A 21,135-nucleotide genomic window follows, 5' to 3' on the forward strand; every position below is an offset into this window, starting at 1 on the left:
AAGATCCTAAAATAACCAACAGGTCTGGTGTTTGGGTTGGATTCCCTGTAAGCTATAGTTTCTAAATGCTGCAGGGATAGTTTGCTGCATGCATGTTTCTCCTTTTTTTCGTCTTTTCCCAGATACTGACGCATATATCCCAGATATTCCCGCTGGTGTTTTTTTTTTTTTTTTTTTCGCTGGTGTACCCTGTCATGTTGCAGATGCGACATACCGTTGTTTTTTTATCCACCACTCTCTTGCCATCACCATTATAGCTTAAAGGGAATCCAAAGTGCACCCAAACACCAGACCTGTTGGTTATTGGGGGATCTTCTCATTTCTAGTCTGTTAAACGCATTGGCTATTTTGCAACGAGCCTTCAGCGCGTACTGAGTGAGCGAGCGCCTGCTGAGTAGCCTAACATAAACATATAAGATGGTGTTTTTTTCTTCTTCGGGAGTGTCAGGGGCGTTGCCTGTTACATTGTTTGGGTTATTGGGCTACCTTGTTGAACGCATATCATTATATTTCTCTCTCTCTCTTTTTTTTTTTTTTTTCAAATATAATTAATTACTCCAACGAACCGTTCGGTATACATAATGCGTACCGCGTACCGAACCGAAAGCGTCGTACCGAACGGTTCAATACGAATACGCGTATCGTTACACCCCTAATATATATATATATATATATATATATATATATATATATATATATATATATATATATATATATATTTCATTTTTTAAATATAAAATATATTAAATTAAAACATGAATGTGCATAATGAAAATTAAACTTAATTCAAATGCTCCAGGTGCATTACAGTAATAAATTAAAGGAAAATGTGTTTTAATGTCATGAAACTAATGCCACAAATCTTGTTTGTAAAAATAAGCTCATTATTTCATGCAAAATATTTATTTTTTCTCTCTTTTGATCTTCGGGTGAAATATATATATATATATATATATATATATATATATTTTGTAAGATTCACCCATGTGTGTGTGTCTGTGTTCTTGTGTTAATTAGACGGCCTGCATGGTGTGAAGAGGAAAAAAGATGTTTACGCACCTTCTCACTGTTACTGCTCATCTGACTCATCATTAAATGATTCAAACATTTTTAAATTAAATGATATCATAACTGGTCAACATCACAGTGTTTTTATCTACTGTTTTCCTTTTCTCTGTATGTTTATCTCCCATGAGATACAATCTCAGAACAGGAAATGACTCTTAAGGGGGGCAATATACCAGAATGCACTGCATACCTGCTTTGAGCCTTTAACCCTCGTTTATTCTGTTCGACTCTCCTCTCAGTTTTTCTCATCTCTCACTCTCTCTTCTGGAAGATGTTCATTATCTGAGTGAATTCACATCAGTTCATCATTCACTGATCACAGACAGTCCTGTTTGCTATTTTCCTTCACTTACAAACCAGCTCTGAGATAAATCATTTTGATTGGACTGATGATGTAACTGAATCAGTCTGGGGAACTAAAGCCGTTTTGTTATCAGAAAACATCACTACTCTTTTTTCACTGCAACAACAACATCCCGTATAAACTATCATTACAAATGTCTGAATGTGATTCATTAAATCAAGTGTGTTTCTGTATCAGTGTGTCTAGAATCTTTTCTTTTCACTAATGTTCATTTTCTTTATTCTTAGCTGTTGATTTTTAGCGGATTTATGAATAAAGTTCTATAGAAGCTTGTTTCCACTACAGAATAAATAAAAAAAAAAAGAATAAAAGTCCTTTTTCTAAGAATAAAAGTCAGAATTGCAAAACATAAGCATGAGATGTTACATCAATATTTTGAGAACAGGACTTTATATCTCATAGTTCAGACTTTTCTTCCCACCGCAGGAATCTCGTAATTCAGTCTTTTTTTCACAATTGCCTAGTAATATCTCACAATTTGGTCTTTTATTCTCATATATAGCTTTGTTTATATCTTGCAATGCAGGAATTTCATAATTCAGACTTTTTTTTGTGGTTTCTAGTTTATATCTCACAAATTGATCTTTTATTTTCAGAATACATAGCTCATATATCGCAATTTGTCGACATTTTTTCGCAAATGCTAATTTAGAACTCACAATTAAGATTTTCCTTCTCAGAATTGAGAGCTTAAATCTGACAATTTGGTCTTTTATTCTCAGAATACATAGCTCATATTTCGCAATTGCGGGAATCTTGCAATTCAGACTTTTTTTTCGCAATTGCTAGTTTATATCTTACAATTCGACATTTCTTCTCAGAATTGCTAGTTTATATCTCACAATTTTGTTATTTCTTCTCAGGATAGGTCATTTATATCTTGCATTTGTGGGAATCTTGTAATTCTGCTTTTTTTCACAATTACTATTTTATATCTCACAATTTTGTTATTTCTTCTCAGGATAGGTCATTTATATCTTGCATTCGTGGGAATCTTGTAATTCTGCTTTTTTTTCACAATTACTAGTTTATATCTCACAATTTTGTTATTTCTTCTCAGGATAGGTCATTTATATCTTGCATTCGTGGGAATCTTGTAATTCTGCTTTTTTTTCACAATTACTAGTTTATATCTCACAATTTTGTTATTTCTTCTCAGGATAGGTCATTTATATCTTGCATTCGTGGGAATCTTGTAATTCTGCTTTTTTTCACAATTATAGTTTATATATCACAATTGAGAGTATATTTCTCAGAGCTGGTAGTTTATATGTCACAATTCTACAAAAAAGTCTTTTATTCTCATAATAGTTTATATCTCACAATTGCGTGAATCTAGTAATTTGGACTTTTTTCGCAGTTGCTAGTTTATTTCTCAAACCGTAAAAACATCCGTCTGTCAGATATTTTGCTTGTAAAGTGTGTTTGTGCATCTTTTGCATGCATTTTATATCTACTGAATGACATTCAGACATTTTTAAGTGTCTTAAGTGTCCATATTCTTCTCCTAAACTACCATATAACTCTCTCCATCTGTCTGTCTCAAGGTTGTTTCTTAGCGTTCTTGCCAAACTTGTCGCTGAGTTGTTGAATAAGGTCAGCCAGTTCTCCAGTGGCCTGAGATTTTTCTTCCAGAAGTTCGTAGCGCAGACTGGAGATGTCCTGTTTTATTTCCTTCAGTTCACCTTTAACACACAGAGCTTTCGTTACTCATACCGGAGATAAGCATATTTTTACTTTTAGGAAAGAAAGTTTGAGTGATCAACAAGACAAATGATTTGAGCTGACAGTCTGGGGTGAAATAAAACCAGAGACTGCAGTAAATTTACTGGGTTTATACCTTCATTAACTTCATCGTTCTCTTTGTCGACCTGAGCCTTCAAAACATAGCGTTTAATCAAGCGCTTCATTATCTTCTGTTAGACAGACAGACAGACAGATAGAAATGAGGGAGAAATAGTTTGTCAATTCAGACGGCATACAGAGATCATAATGAACTCTCTTCAGGTTCATTTGGTTTGTTGAGTCTCTCACTTGATATCTTGTGGGGTTTTTGATGGGTTTCTTGAAAGTGTTCTCCTCTCGGCTTCTAAGATTTGCTCTATGATGATCAGCCTAAAAAATAAAAAAAAAGACCAATATTCAACATGCATTACTGCTTCGAGTTTTCAGAATGTGAAACTGATTTTGTTTGACATGTTTTGTGAGTTTTGAATAACCAGATGTTTCAGTTTTGTATCCGTAACATTCTAAATTTAATCAATCAAATAATATAGAGGGTAACTACATTTCACTTAAAAAACATGTTTTAAAATCAATTAAAGATGTAAAAATGGGAATTAGCTCCTGGTTATGTAATATGCCAAAACTATCTATCAGAAACCAATCACTGTATAAAAAAATTACAAATAATATGCACTTTATATATATATATTTACACACACATAAATTATATACCTATTTAATAATATTACTTTACATAAATGATATATTATTTATAATATGTAATATTACATTACATATTTTATAAGTATAATCTATTCTAGTATAATTATAGTTATGCAATAATTCTATAATAAGCATCATTTATTCTTCATTCTAAAATGTGTTTTAGTCCAAATTCTCTTCAGTTTTAGCACTAGTTCTCAATATAATTTTCTGAAGCTGCAATTCGGAAGCACACAGAGGCAAAACACTGCGAATAGCCGATTTGAGCCATTTGCTTGATTGAGTCTCACTGTCAAGATCATTTCCATAAGGATCTTAATCAAAGTCTTTCTGCCCGTCTGCAGCTGCAAATCAGTTTCGAAGACACACAACTGCAGACGAGAGAGAACTGAGACATCGGGCAATCAGACAAGACATTCAGATCTGCTGTGTGACGGATTAAAGTTTATAGAAAAATGACATATACGGTGCATGAGGAACTCAAATGTTGTTTAAGTAGACACTTTAAGTGTTTTACCTTCAGGCGTGAATTAAGCATTCCCATCTCCAGCTCGTTTTCATGCCGGTGACCTTTGCCCTTACACAGTCGTATAAGGCAGGACTTGACCCGGATGATCAGATAGTAGAAGGATTTTGGAGTGGGCACCAGGTTAAACGGCGCAGGCAACGTCCGTCCCTCATCGAAATATGACAACCAGAGTTTAGCGCGAGCAAACTTCCACTCCACATCAGCGTCTTCCTACAGACACAGAGAGATCCATCAACTCACAAATCATGATTCAACACCACTGAGGATACAGAACGGAACATGTTTTATGTAAACATGCTGCAAGACAAGTATAATCAGATGCATTTGATAAATGAGTTAGGTCAAAATTAAGCAAAAGGTAATCAGATGACATTACCTTTTTTTTTTATTTTTTTTTATTAAAACAGTTAGAACAAAACAATAATTTTCAAATAACAAAAATAGAGACAGAGAACATTACAACAACATAATACAAAAAAAGTGTTTAAAATAAAAAAATAACATTAACAAAAACAAAGAAGGATACAGAAAGAGGGCATTACTCACATGAAAGAAAATCTAAACATTTAACAAGGCAAAGAGTCCATAAGTCGTGCATATTTTACAAGTTCTGATTGCTTTTGGGTTAAGAGATGATGAGATTGTATTTAAATAATGTTTTATCTCATGCAAAAATACCAAATGAATTGGTTTACAGTTTGAGAATTTACATTTATGAATATAAAATCTGCACAGGAAAATAATTAGATTTATTATAAAGCAGGCATTAGAATCAGTTTCAAAAAATCCAAATATAACAATTTGGGGATTCATACAAAAATTTTGTAAGATATTTCTTGAGATAAACCAACTAACATCTTTCCAAAGTTTCTGAGTGTAACTGCACGACCAAAACAAGTGAAGAAGAGTTTCAGTGTCATTCTGACAGAAAGAGCAATTAGTTTCAAAATCAGATCTGAATTTTTTCTGAAGGAAATTTTTGACTGGGTAAATATTATGAACTAATTTAAAAGATATTTCTTTTACTTTATTTGTCAGGAAAAATTTATGCTGTATGGACCATATATTTTTCCAGTTTAAATTATCAAAAAGCCTATTCCAATATGAGATTGCGGGAGAGGCAGAAATAATGTTTTCAAGGAATAAAACTCTTACTTTATAATTTCTTCCTTTTTTTTCAGTGAAACACATTTTGCCAATCGGTGTATTTACAAGCTCAGGATAAGACAATGAACCCAAAGAGAGAGTATTGTTTTTAAAAAGCATGAGTAACCCAGAAGGAATAGCATCCATTACTGTGGCAAATTCTTTGGGAGTTACCGGTATATTATATTCTGAAAGAAACTCTGCACACCTAAAAAGCAGACCTTCGTTATTAAAGAGCTGTCTAATATGATATATTCCATTATTGAACCAGTTATTATAGAACAAAGATTTATTCTTAAACAAAATATACCTATTGTTCCATATATAACATCGGTGAGGAGAAAAGTTATGTTTGTAGATGAGATTCCACGCCAGAAGGACTTGTTGGTGAAAGTTAGATAGCTTGACAGGGAGTTTATGAATATCATAATTACACATTAAAGCGAATTTTGCACCACCGAGTTGCGAGAAAGCATGCTGACAGATGACATTACCTTAAACGTGGAATCTAATCGAGGTTTTCGTCATGTAATCATCAGTGATGGATTATAATCTTAAAGGAACACTCCACCGTTTTTTGAAATAGGGCTTATTCACATTATTTCCTACATTTAGATAGGTGGGCAAATGCATTTTTGTGTCAGTGCATGCATTGTTTTAGTTTGACTGGGTCGGCGTTAGCTTAGCTTAGCACAATGAATGGAATCCTTTGTTGCCAGCTAGCATGGCCTGAGTAAAAGTGATCAAAAAAATAAAAAAAACCCACCTAATTACTTCTTGTGGCCTGCGTATTCACAACGAGTACAAATAGCGATCCAGATTAACACTAGGCGATTTCCTAGGCAGATATTGACTTGGGACTATATTATGGGGAAGCACAGGCGAAGAAGCACTGCTGCTTAGGCGAAGCACTGCTACTTCGGCGCAGAGATATCACGCAACACATGAAATCCCACGACTTCCGTCAACATACCGGCGTGAATAGTAGCTGCCTGGCTATTTTCCTTACAGTACACGAATGGCGATGAACATGGCTGATTTTGAGAGAGACGAAGAGGGTGACTTCTCAGACAGTCAAGAACCAGAACCATACCTATTTGAACCAGAGTTTACAGAAGACGAGCTGCGTGCTTTGGAAATAGAACGACAGGAGGAGACTGCGGTCAAGCCAGCCGCACTTCAGAAAAACACCGTCAAGCCAGCCGCGAGTGAAATTTAAATGAGCGTGTATTAGTTGCGATCGCTCAACAGCCTGAGGACGTGAGGATGAGAGCCAACATGAACTGGTGGTGTGAATGTGGGGGAATATGCCAATCTATGCCGACGGAAATAGAATGTCTGTGCTGTAGAGAGTGGGACATGTTTTTGCCATTGATGACCAGGCTCAACACGTCAGATCAAGATGAGCGTGCCCGAAGTTGTGTCACATCTACAGAGGATTTCACGGCGCTGATCCATTCTGCAGTACTCGATTTTTTTTTCCGGTGTGACAAAGTAAACTGGAAAAAACGCCCCACGCCGAATGGACAGCTGTCCACAGAGTAAGTGATTATTTTAATCATGACGCATGTATAGATCGACCCATATTATACCTGTATTCACATAGAGTTGATGTTTTCATGTGTTGCGTGATATCTCTGCGCCTAAGAAGCAGTGCTTTCTTCTGGGCTTCCCCATAATATAGTCCCAAATCAATATCTGCCTAGGAAATCGCCTAGTGTTAATCTGGATCGCTATTTGTACTCGTTGTGAATACGCAGGCCACAAGAAGGAATTAGGTGGTTTTTTTTTATTTTTTTGATCACTTTTACTCAGGCCATGCTAGCTGGCAACAAAGGATTCCATTCATTGTGCTAAGCTAAGCTAACGCCGACCCAGTCAAACTAAAACAATGCATGCACTGACACAAAAATGCATTTGCCCACCTATCTAAATGTAGGAAATAATGTGAATAAGCCCTATTTCAAAAAACGGTGGAGTGTTCCTTTAAGATATGTTTTTTTGTGAAACCAAGACTTTGTTAAGAGTGAAAATTGGTATTTTTTGCAGTAAATTCTTACCTCTATTTCCTGGTAGGAGCTGTTGATCATTGCGATCAGCATGTTGAGAAGAACCACCACCATGGTGACGTTATAAACCCCGTACAAAACATAGCCGATGTTCTCGATGAACTTATGATCATACTTCAGAACCACAGAAATCACCTCCGACAGACCGAATATGGACCAGAACAGAGTCTTAAAGCTCTCCTCAACCCTGTCAACAAACACAGAGCAGATGAACATTATCGCTCTTTCACTGCTATTTATTTCTTTGTCTTTATACAAACTAAACAAAACCGGGTTAAACCATTATTTTACAAATTAAACCACTGAGAAAGCTTGTGACGTGGATGGAGTTTGTGACAGAGACTTTCGTCTGCAGACGTTTGTGTCTTAGTAAATCTGAGCAGTTTGAGACCTGTTGCGATCTCTTCTAGACAGGAAACATGTGAGATTTCTGGGGGCTTTTTCTCAGGAGAAACATCCGCGAGGCAGAAGAACTTCAAGTCTTCAATTGAACACTTCTGTGATTGTGCTTTCTTGTGCACGAAATGTTTTTGTTCCATCTGCGGCTGTGCCTGTTTTTTACAGAGAGCTGCATTCATGAGCTGAATGACTGCTGAATGAAGAAGATGAATCACTCAGTGAAGCAGAAGGAGTGACGCTGGAGAACAGAGGCTCTGTTAAATAATGGATTTGTTTTGTGATGTTGCTGAAATCTCTGTGTTTTAATGCTGAACTCATCGAGTGGACAGAGTCAAGGTCTCACTCCCTCCGTGTCGCTCTGAATATTTAAAAGGATTGTGTCTGTGACAGAGATGGAATATAAATCACCAACAAAAATACTAAGGTTTGCATTGCTGTTATTTTTAAGCACATTTCCTGTCCAAATTCTCACTGTTATGCATTTGAAAACTTTTTTTTTTAATGTAAACAATAATAATATATTTTTAAATATTTTTAATGATTTTTTTTTCATCATAAATACATCACCACAACAAATACTACCATGATGCATAAATATGTTACAATTAAAATTATAAATTATTATGTGTCATATAACAATGTTCACATTTGGGGTAAAATGCAGTCAATTGTAATGAACAATGCCACAATTAAAAAAATAAAATAAAAAAATAAAATAGGTTTAATTTTTCTTAATGTACAATATTAATTATTATTAGTTTTAGGGTGTAATTAGGGGTGATACTGTTTCACATTTATAATATTAAAAATAAATAAATACATACATGCATACATACACAAAGGTCTTAAAAATAGGATTTATTTTCCTCATAACAAATATATACACTTCTTTATTTTTGATTTAAGAGTGAAATATGAGCAGATTTTGATTAATAAAGATACTCTTTCACTTTTGAGTACAATTTGGCTACAGTTATATCTGTTATTTATTAATATATTAAATATAACTGCATTCACTTTTCTACCATTCTCTGTAAAATTGTCCTTTTCAAATTTAAGTCTCTCTATTTCACACTTGATATTTTCTCAGTCTCTCATTCGTTATTAATATCTAGACGTGGTTTAGAATTTCTCTCTATCCCTAGTAATTTATGATTTCAGACAATAGGTATATTATAGCCATGAGCAACTGGTTTTATTAACATGTAAATCATATTAGAAAGAGACTATTCGAAAATTATCCACCTAAAAAGTTCTTATCACTTCTGTTATTATCTCCTTCTCTCTCTCTCTCTCTCTCTCTCTCTCTCTCTCTTTACCCTTAGAAATTACATCTCCTTCTCTTGATTGTTCTTAATGACACTTCTTTTCTACTCATCTTTCCTGTTTTCCATCCATTAGTCTCTCTGAAGAAAGACTGGCCCACTCTTCACTCAAACACACCGGCTCAGATGAATAAATATTAACAGGAGATTAGATGCCTTCACAACGCCAATCAAAGTGATGAAACCAGCTTGTCTGTTTAATATGACAAATATTCTTTTGTGTGATGAGAGAGGAACATTTTAGTTCCCCTGTCACTCTTTAGATATTTGCTGACAAAAAAAGCTATTAAATGTGTGTGCGCTAAAACTGACCCCTAAAGTAAATCTGATAAAACCTCAGTGATATTAAGTGACAATCTGTCAAGACAAACAAGTCAGCTGTACTTAGAGAAGAGCGTTAATGGAATAACTTGCCCTGGAATGAACATTTGCTGAAAAGGTACTCACCCTCAGGCCATCCAAGATGCAAATGAGTTTGTTTCTTAATCAGATTTGGAGAAATGAAGCATTGCTCACCAATGGATCCTCTGTGATGAATGGGTGCCGTCAGAATGAGAGTCCAACCAGCTGATAAAAACATCATAATAATTCACAAGTAATCCACACAACTCCAGTCCATCAATTAAAGTCTTATGAAGCTAAAAGTTGTGTTTGTAAGCAATGAATCTATCACTAAGATGTTTTAACTTCAAACCATTGCTAAAATATGAGTACTCTATCCATAATATTGCTTTCTCAAGGGAATAAGTCATGAAAAACAGTCCAAAACAGTTCTAAACAAATATATGTATCTCATTCTGACGGCACCCATTCACTGCAGAGGATCCAGTGGTAAGCAAGTCATGTAATGCTACATTTCTCTAAGGAAGAAACAAACACATCCAGTATATTTTAAGAAAACTTTCATTTTTGAAAGAACTATTAAGACATGTATCCTTCTCTGAAAAATGCTATCCCGAAATCCACTGAAATGGGATAATAATATGATAATAAAAGAGAAATGATTACAATGCCCCGCTTCATATTTGCTGAATACAATCCAGCACTTGTTTTGGACTCATTTTAGGCTGCTGATTCTAAATGTGTCTGTTTTGTCACAGCATGCCACACTTTCTCACAAAATATAATGAATTCCATAGCATTTTTGCTTTTCATAACTAATTGTAAGGTGAAGTTGTCTTGTATTCTCCCTTAATCAGTAGAAAAAACTGCCACAAAGACATGATTCCTGTCTTCCTCTGAACTATTTTATTAAGTAATATACTTAATCATCATATATGTTCCATGAAGATATTTAGTAAATTTCCTCCATTAATATAATCAAAACTGAATTTTAGTTTATATGCATTGTTAAGAACTGCATCTGGAGAAATTTAAAGGCAATTTTTATTTATTTTTATTTATTTTTTACCCTCAGATTCCAGATTTTCAAATAGTTGTGTCTCAGCCAAATATTGTCCTATTCTTATTTATTCAGATTTCAGATGATATATAAATCTCAATTTCAAAACTTGACCCTTATGACTGGTTTTGTTGTTCATGGTCAAATTTTATAAATATAAAGTATTAAATCACTGAATCACTAACAATTGTGAGTCACACTATTTGTGTAATGCTTCAAATCCATCACTTACGAGGTTTTATTTCAATCAGGACGTCATGGTCAAAGACAGCTGACTGTGTAGGTGGTGGGTAGCAAAGCAGCTCATTATGTTTCAGCTCCACAGAAGTCTACAGTAGAGCTTCTCAACCACCTTTGCTTCAGATGTGTGTCTGTATATGTGTTAGTAACTGTTTAGTCTCTGGTAAGTGTCCTACAACTGCACAAACACACACAGCAGCATTTAATTCCTTAGAGCCATTCTCTCTGTGTGTGTGTTTCACAAAATTACTTCACAGTGAACGTGCTTAAAGATGTAGGCAGAGAGAAAGAGAGACGCTTTCTGACTCATGTTGAGGTCATCTACCTTCCTTGCACACACACACACACACACACACACACACACGCACACACACACACTCACTCACTCACAGCAGGTTCCAGTTTTGTGTTGGTTTCTCTTCTGTTGCTTTGCGCCCACAGACTGGGCATGAAAACCATCCCCTCTCTCTCGATTTCTCCCTTTCTTAAAATATCATCCGTATTTTATCCAGCCGTAGACTGACTTTCATTCCCCTGTGTTTACAGGAATAGCTCTCACGTCTTCTGCTTCTTCAGGTCTTTAGCATTTATATTTAATTCATTTAGCAGATGCTTTTGTACGAATCGATTGACTAATGAGGTCTGGTGCAACACAAGTGATTCATCTTAACCAAAGCACTAGTGGTCCTCGGGGCTTCTGGCTTTAATGCAAATGAGGAGGGCGGGGTCTTCAAACCTGTCCTGAAGATGACCTATAAAATCCTTTCAAAAATCCAATGAATAATTCATACGCTGGAATAATCTACAACACTTGATGATTCTCTCTCCATATCTGATGTCTTTTTCCCGATAAACTGAATGACATTCGATTGATTGTCAAAGATGCTCTGAGCATGTGTGTGATGCAGCATATATTTATATATAAACACACACACACACACAGTGTTGGGGGTAACACATTACAAGTAAAGTGACTAATAAAGTAATACATTACTTTTTAATTTACAAAAACATATTAGAGTTACTTTTTCAAATTAGTAAAGACAGTTACTTTTTCCCATTTATTTGTCCCCATGTTGAGAGGAATCGGTAAGATGTTACTTTAGTTCTAGAATAAATGTCAATATGCATTAATTCATTTCACTCACAAAATAAATAAATAAATAAAATCAGATTTAGTTTTCCTCAGAATAAAAACAGTTAAAAGCAACTCAAAATTTGACCCAAAGCTGCAATAATTAATTATGTTTAATAATACAAATATCCTTTATGTATTTAATCTAATTTCATTAACCAATTTGCTGCTGACATCCGATGGTCCGATTCAACCATACTAATAAGCATTTCTTCTTTTTTTTATAGCTGAAGAGTGTTGAACTTTCTTTTTCTGCATTCTACTGTACAGACGTGAATATACATTTCCTTCAGCCCGAGGCTTTTAATGCGAAAGGGCTTTTACATTTGGCAAAAACATAACTTTTTATTTTAAAAGCAAACAAGCAAGCCCAGTTCAGATTTAAGAAGTAACCCAAAAGTAACATAAGGCATTACTTACAATAAATATTAATAAGTAGCGTAATTAGTTACTTTTAATGAAGTAACACAATATTGTAACGCATTACTTCTAAAAGTAACTTTCCCCAACACTATATATATATATATATATATGTGTGTGTGTGTGTGTGTACATATGTACTCCTTTATATTTAAAATCGTAAACTACTATAACATTATATAATTTTTATATAATATAAAATATTTATACAATTACATTTCAAATGTATTATTTATTAATAATAACATAAATTAATAGCCTTCTAATATTCCTAATATTAATATATTTTATACGTGTATACCACTTTTATAATATATATATATATATATATATATATATATATATATATATATGTGTGTGTGTGTGTGTGTGTGTGTGTGTACGTGTTTATATATTTCATTTGTATACAACATTATAATCATATTATTTATACTTTTAGTACATTTATAAATGTATGTTCATTATTAATTATATTTATATATTTATTACATATGCATACATGATTTTATATTATATGTGTGTACATATGTATTACATTATTTACATGTATTATAGTTGCAGTATATTACAAATGTGCTGTTATTATTAATATTTATGTTTATTTATGTATTAATTGATTTATTACATTTATGTTATTTGTTAATAATATTTTCATACATTATAAATTATATTCACACATATGTGTGTGTTTGTGTGAGGCTTTCCGCAGTTATGCATTTTCAAATAATTCTGTAAAGCCCCTGAGTGACAGCAGGCCCCGGGGGTGACATTTTTCAAGATTTTCTTAAGTGTTTTTATATGTTCCCTGGCGAAAACCCACACACTGACGCACACACTTAAAAAGACTCTATGAGAGGAACCGTGTGCTCAAATGAAGCTCCACACACACTGTGAGCATGTTTTCTGATCGATGTGCTTCAGCTTCTGCCAGCGGGAGAGTTTTTCCTTTTCTCTCCTGGTTCGAGGACATTTTCACTCATTCTGTCCATTCCTGTCTGTCTGTTTCCTCTGGTTCTTTATCTCTGAGTGTAAAAGTGCAAAGCCTGCAGTGGCGCTACACAGAGACGCCCCAGCATCACGTCTCTCTCTCTCTCTCTCTCTCTCTATCTCTATCTCTACTGGCTGAATTCATTCAACACTGAGGCTACTTGAACATGTTTGAGTATTCAGATTGTCACTCTCATTCTTTTTAGTGCAAACCTGCTTTATGTGTAAATAGGTCTCAGTATTGATTGTGCCTTATTCTCTAAACGAGCACAACCTAACACTCAGAAACGACCGGCATCATGAGGATGGCGGCATGCAATGACATGCAGCTCATTTTGTGGCACGTTTGCATTATCGGACTTATTACATCTTTAGTGAAACTGGTACTAAACAACACAGCTGGTGCATGCAAAGTCATGCTGCAATCCATTCTGTCAAGTTTCCCCTCTTTCTTATTCTTATACAGTATATCTATGCATCCACATTCAAATAAAACTTTATTTGGTTATTTCAATAAAGCTGGAATAAAATATAATTATTAGATGAAAAACTAAAATAAATAAACAAATAAATGGAAATTCAAATTGTTGCAATATCCTCATCATTGTTATTAACTTAGTAACTTGTTATTAAAAAGAGAATAAAAAAAATGTAATAAAAAAAGTTTAATTAAAGCTGAAACTAAATATATAGATTATATAAATATCATTTTTATTCATTAGAAACAAGTTTATGTAAATTATTATTATTAACAAAAACTAAACCTGTTAAAACATTTTAAAAAATGCAATAATTATCAATACTTAACGATATTAAATATTACATTGTTGATACATTTTTTTTAGCTATATCGGCCAGCCCTAACATATTATAGATCATATTTCACCCCAAAAGCATGAAATTAGACCTGGATGTGTTTTCAGTCCATTTTCCAATTACAGTATGGTCGCCTTTAGAACAAGCCATCTCTCATCCTTGACAAGTGTCAGTGTGCGTGTGTTTGTGTGATCAGTTTGTGCTGTGCTGCTGTCTATCAAGTGTTAGCCAGCACTTCTTCAATTCTGTCCACTCACACACACACCGTCCCAAGGGAGATCATTATCACATCCACCTGCATCACACACACGCGAGATACTGAGCCGCAGAGATACTACACACACACACACACACAAAGTATCTGTGCTCTAACCTTTAAGGCTTGTTAGCAAACCTGTGAGTGCTTGAACACTACTGAACCTCAAAACAATCTGTCTGGCGTTCATTTCCTCTGATTCACTCTGAATCCAGGGACAGACTGACCCTGCGGAGAACACAGCTGTAACGCTGGACAGAAAAACATCTGCAGAACTGGAAAAGTTCTCGTCAGATAATTACACAAGTTCACATTTGCACAGTGGTATAATGTAACGAAGTAAAAATACTTTGTTACAGTACTTAAGTATTTTTTGGGAGTTTGAGTTTTGAGTTTTTATATTTCAGCCAACTTTTACTCCACTACATTTCCTAATTAAAATGTATACTCTTATTCCGATACATTTCCCGTAAGTATATTCGTTACTTACTGCAAAATAGTCAGAAGAACACAGACTGCAGGAAAGCAGGTTTGATGAATCAGTTGTCTGGCATTTGCAAGTTAGACTCATAAAAAAACCTTTCCTCATGTGCAAACAACCGCGAATGATTTCATTTTCCAGTCGAGGCTGGGGTGTGCGATACAGATTTGTCTGTGATAATATGGTAGGTGTTGTTGTAAAGATGTGCAAACTTACGTTATCAAGTAGGCTGTATCACCAAATCACACAAAGAGTGCATGCACATTGATTTATAGGTCTATTAAAACTATTTGACTATTAAAACAATATTCCAGGCATTTTAAATTGTAGAAGGCAATAATTCTTCTGTATACTTTTTATATTTGGGCTATATAATTTGATGTAACATTAGGACTTAATCTGTATCACACAATGAGTAAGTTACGGTTTTTCTGCAGATGCATGAACACATTAAATAATAATTTTATTTATTTAATAAAAAAAAAATTTTTAGTACAATAAATCAATAAATAACATTTTAGACATAATATTGCTTGTTTTTGCACAATTTTGCTAATGTGAATGGTTCCGAACAAAGATCACAGCACATGTTTTGCGTCTCTGAGCAATGGATGGTGTTTACTTATTGAATAAATCAGCGTTTTGAACAAATCGGTTGAATAAATGATTCAGTGATTCACTAATTAACACAGTCAAATGCTTTGTTCCTGAATGAATCAGCCGTTTGAATGAATCGGATGAATCTCAGTGACTTGCTGTCATCTACTGGCACTTTTAATTTCACATTTCGACTATTTTTTATTTCTTTTTTTTTTTTTAAATATCAGTATTCAACGTTTAATGTTAAAAACTAAACATTAGGCCATTTTATACATCTGTATCTGCAGTTTAAATTAATCCATGTCCCCTCTGAGATACATAAACTGTGTAAACACATGCTATTTCAGATGCAGATTCATAGAGATGATTTCTTATGTTGGAATGAAAGACACTAAGTACCGGATGAAGTGATTTTTATTCTTAGCCAAAAATACTAAATGTAGGGGTGCTCCGATCGCGCATCTCGTCAGTAAAGCCGGTTATCTAATCAGCGTTTAATTCCATCAGGTGCGTGATTTCACATTGAGCAGCTGTTGTTAACTGAGAAGATGCGCCAATAAATGTAAAAAACGTCTCGGTTACGTACGTAACCCTCGTTCCCTGATGGAGGGAACGGAGACGTTATGTCGACCGACAAATGGGGTCTCACTTGGGAGGCCAATCATCTCTGATTTTAAGAGAAAACGCCAATGAAATTGGCAAGTGGATTAACACACCTGAGCCACTCCCCGTGCCAGCGGGTATAAATAGGGCGACAGGTGCATCCACTCATTAGGTTTTACGCTGAGGAGCCGAGAACGTGTCCCGGCAACAGCGAATGGTTCAAGGTTGTGGCATGGGGACATAACGTCTCCGTTCCCTCCATCAGGGAACGAGGGTTACGTACGTAACCGAGACGTTCCCTATCTGTCGGTCACTACGAGTTATGTCGACCGACAAATGGGGTCCTATGGAAAACGCCATAACCTGAACCTCGTCACAACCCTGAGGCGCTGCAATTGTTGACAAGCCTTGGCGTGCTACAAAAGCTACGCTTAAGGTCGTAACCTTCCCAAAGCCCCAGCGCAAATTCACTGACCTTGGTACCGAAGGGGCCAAAGGGTGAGTACATCGCTGCTGGAGAAGGCCATGCTGCTGTTCCGCCCACATAAAGTAAATGGAAGGGATTTCAACCTTCAGTGAAAGATTGCTTCAAATCTTCCCTATTTGTTCTTTCAGCTGGCAAGACAATGGGGAAGCGAGCCTTTAGGAAAGGTCGCTACGGAGACCACATCCTACCCGTAGGGAGGTGACATGTGGATATACCGATATGGACTGACCCAGGGGGCAGTACTACATATGGAAAGGGTCTCTGAGGCAGGTCCTACCTTGGAGTAGGGATGGAACGGCTGCCAGAAGAGACTGACAGAGCGATCTGTCAAGGGAAGACACGGGTTTGCCAAGAGGGAAACCTTACCGTGGAAGAATACACATATGGGATTACCCGTAGGGAACCCAGCCATATGGACACCTAGCCCAGTACAGGGGCTGACCGGCTCCGGGCATGCTAACGCCAGTACTGGGCCTGGCGACAGACTGCTCCGCCAAGTCTGACGCCGAGGGTGCTGGAGGATGCTCGACCAGGGTACGCCAACCGGGGAACTCTACTGGGAGAAGAAGGCGCTCACATCCCCGTGTTAGGGGGAATGGCGCAGCAAGCGAGACACCCAGCCAGCCCTTCCCGCCAATTACCTGTTACCCAACACACGGGAGGAAACTGGCTCTACACGGAGGTTGTAAAACCTCGCAAAGGTGTTAGGTGTCGCCCAGCCCGCAGCTCGACAAATGTCTGCCAGAGAGGCGCCATGCGCCAACGCATAGGAGGAGGCCACACTCCGTGTGGAGTGGGCCCTCACCCCCAGGGGGCACGGCTCGCCTTGGGAATGGTAAGCCAAGGCGATGGCGTCCACTATCCAGTGGGCCAACCTCTGCTTAGAGACAGCCTTCCCCTTCTGCTGACCTCCAAAGCAGACCAGGAGCTGCTCAGAGCTTCTGAAGCTCTGGGTGCGGTCCACGTATATGCGAAGCACTCTTACGGGACACAGCAACGACAAGGCTGGATCTGCCTCCTCCAGGGGCAGCGCTTGCAGGTTCACCACCTGGTCTCGGAAGGGAGTGGTGGGAACCTTGGGCACGTATCCAGGCCGGGGTCTCAGGACAACGTGAGAGTAGGCCGGCCCGAACACAAGGCACTCTTCACTTACCGAAAATGCTTGGAGGTCCCCGACCCTCTTGATGGAAGTGAGCGCGATCAGGAGCGCTGTCTTGAGAGACAGGAACTTCAGCTCAACCGAATCCAGCGGCTCAAAGGGACCCCTCTGAAGTCCCGCCAGGGCAATAGAGAGGTCCCAGGAGGGAATCAGGGGTGTCCTAGGAGGATGTAACCTTCTGGCACCCCTCAGGAACCTAACGATCAGGTCATGCCTCCCCAGGGACCGGCAGTCCACTGCATCGTGATGTGCTGCAATGGCAGCCACATACACCTTCAGGGTGGAGGGTGACAGCCCACGCTCCAGCCTACCTTGCAGGAAAGAAAGCACGACTCTGACCGGCATCTCCGGGGGTCTTCCCGGTGAGAAGAACACCAATTCGTGAACAGACTCCACTTCAGAGCATAGGCCTGCCTCGTAGAAGGGGCTCTAGCCTGAGTGATAGTGTCTACCACCGCTGGGGGCAGATCACTTAGGTCTGCCGCGTCCCGTCTAGAAGCCACACATGGAGGTTCCAGAGATCTGGGCGCGGGTGCCAAATGGTGCCAGGCCCCTGAGAGAGAAGGTCTCTCCTCAGGGGGATGCGCCAGGGAGGGGCTGTCACGAGGAGCATGAGTTCCGAAAACCAGGTCCGGGTGGGCCAGTAAGGCGCAACCAACAGGACCTGTTCCTCGTCCTCCCTGACCTTGCACAGTGTCTGTGCGAGCAGGCTCACTGGGGGAACGCATACTTGCGTAAAGCCAGAGGCCAGCTGTGTGCCAGTGCATCTGTGCCCAGGGGGGCCTGGGACAGGGAATAGTACAGCTGGCAGTGGGAGGACTCGTGGGAAGCAAACAGGTCTACCTGGGCTTCCCCGAATCGACTCCAGATCAGCTGGACCGTCTGGGGATGGAGTCGCCATTCCCCGGGGAAAGTGAGCTGTCGTGAGAGCACGCTGGCTGCACGATTGAGCTCCCCCGGGATGTGGACAGCACGCAGCGACTTGAGCCACGTCTGACTCCAGAGGAGGAGATGACGGGCGAGTTGAGACATGCGACGTGATCGTAAACCGCCCTGTCGATTGATGTACGAAACAGCCGCAGTGTTGTCCGAGCGGACCAACACGTGCTTGTCCAGCACTAGCAGACGAAACCGTCGCAAAGCTAGATGCACTGCCAGCAACTCCAGGCAGTTGATGTGCCACAGCAGTCGAGGTCCTGTCCAGGACCCTGAAGCTGCCTGCCCGTTGCATGTCGCGCCCCAGCCCGAGTTGGAGGCATCTGTTGTGACAACAACGTGCCGGGACACTTGTTCTAAGGGCACGCCGGCCCGTAGAAAAGCAAGGTCCGACCAAGGACTGAATAGGCGGCGACACATCAGTGTGATGGTGACACGATGTGTACCGCGGCGCCATGCCCATCTCGGGACTCGGGAGTGTAACTAGTGCTGAAGTGGTCTCATATGAAGCAACCCGAGCGGCGTGACTGCGGCTGCGGATGCCATATGCCCCAGGAGCCTCTGAAAGTGTTTCAGCGGTACCACTATCCTGCCTCTGAAGGAACTCAGGCAGTTCAGCACTGAGTGGGCACGCTCGCTGGTGAGACGTGCCATCATACTCACCGAGTCTAACTCCATACCGAGATAAGAGATTCTCTGCACAGGGGAGAGCTTGCTCTTCTCCCGGTTGACCTGAAGCCCCAACTGACTGAGGTGCCGAAGCACGAAGTCCCTGTGATCGCACAACTCTTCTCGGGACCGGGCCATAATGAGCCAGTCGTCGAGATAGTTGAGGATCCTGATGCCCACTTCCCAAAGTGGGGCAAGGGCGCCCTCCGCGACCTTCATGAAGACACGGGGGGACAGGGAGAGCCCGAAGGGGAGGACCTTGTACTGCCATGCCTGACCCTCGGAAGCAAAGCGCAGGAACGGTCTGTGACGAGGGAGGATAGAGACATGAAAGTACGCGTCTTTCAGGTCGATCGCTGCAAACCAGTCCTGGGGCTGGACGCATTTGATAACGCGTTTCTGCGTCAACATCCTGAACGGGAGCTTGTGTAGGGCCCGATTCAAGACTCGCAGAACCAGGATAGGTCGAAGGCCACCGCTTTTCTTGGGCACGATGAAGTAAGGGCAGTAAAGCCCCGTCCTCATCTCGGCTGGAGGGACCGGCTCGATTGCATCCTTCGCCAGGAGGACAGCAATCTCCTCGCGCAAGACAGGGGCGTCCTGGACTGCCACCGAAGTCTCGAGCATGCCATTGAACTTGGGGGGGGTCGCCGGGCGAACTGAATCGCATAGCCGAGTCGAACCGTCCGGATGAGCCAGCGTGACGGGTTGGGCAGCGCAAGCCACGCTCCCAGATACCGTACAAGTGGCACCAAAGGGACAGTCGACATACCCGCAGTGGTGCAGCGATGGGGAGTCGTGCCGGAAGGCCCAGAAGGCACTGCGTCCTGGGTCATCGCAACCACACTCCCCGTGTTCCCGGAGGAACTGGCCAGAGACGCGTGGAGAGGCGTTGCGTCTCCGAACCGCGACCTCTTGGCCGCTGGCGAAGGGGGCGTCGTGGGTGAGAATGAGGAAGCTGTGCGTCGCTCATTGTCAGCCCACAAGCCTTGCAACTCGGAGGAAGGAGAAATTGCTCTTCCAATGAAAATGTGGGTGCCACTGGCCGTTCGACCAGCGGCGGAACAGAACCAGAAGATTCTCCACCCGGCCCTCCTCCGGGGGAGGGAGTGGCGCTCTCTCCGCCATCTCCTGAAGAGCAGTTCTCCGCATCTCCGAGTTGCCCGTGTCAGGGCTGCTTAGTCGACTTCCTCGAGGACTTTGCAGCCGGGAGTGACACGGGGGGCGCCGCTCTCCTGCGCGGGGCTCGACGCGCCGGCCTCGAAGAACTCTCAGCACGGGGCGGAGCTGGTGTGGAGGACGCAGGGGGGCGCCCTCGGCGACGAGCAGGCTGAGGCACTGCCTGCGACGGAATGGTGGCAACCAGAAGATCACGTCGTGGCAAGATGTGCTGTATGGCCTCAGTCTGCTGTTGTTCTGTCAGGAACTACTGGGCACAGCCCCTGACAGCGTCGCCACACAGGACAGCCTGGGACATGGGAGCATCGAGAAAATGCACTTTGTCAATGTCTCTCATACAGACCAGGCTGAACCTGAAACGGCACTACTGGACCACCAGAGTGGACATCGCTTACCCGAGGGACTGCGTTGTGACTT

At 39.9% G+C, this 21,135-nt stretch overlaps 1 protein-coding gene across 1 annotated transcript in view; it reads right to left on the minus strand.

The window, feature by feature from the left end:
* Positions 1-971: 971 nt before the first annotated feature.
* The window catches only part of LOC113116488 (short transient receptor potential channel 7), an 85,271-nt gene continuing 65,107 nt past the window's right edge, over positions 972-21,135 (minus strand). Inside the window, exons 8-12 of the mRNA XM_026284677.1 lie at positions 7,616-7,811; positions 4,398-4,619; positions 3,467-3,547; positions 3,273-3,348; positions 972-3,117 (exon numbers count right to left, since the gene is read on the minus strand). Coding sequence (XP_026140462.1) covers positions 2,975-3,117; positions 3,273-3,348; positions 3,467-3,547; positions 4,398-4,619; positions 7,616-7,811 — 718 coding nt within the window. The 3' untranslated portion in view covers positions 972-2,974. The remainder of the gene's footprint in view (positions 3,118-3,272; positions 3,349-3,466; positions 3,548-4,397; positions 4,620-7,615; positions 7,812-21,135) is intronic.

Source organism: Carassius auratus, chromosome 16, assembly GCF_003368295.1.
Source record: "Carassius auratus strain Wakin chromosome 16, ASM336829v1, whole genome shotgun sequence".
NCBI classification, from domain to species: Eukaryota; Metazoa; Chordata; class Actinopteri; order Cypriniformes; family Cyprinidae; genus Carassius; species Carassius auratus.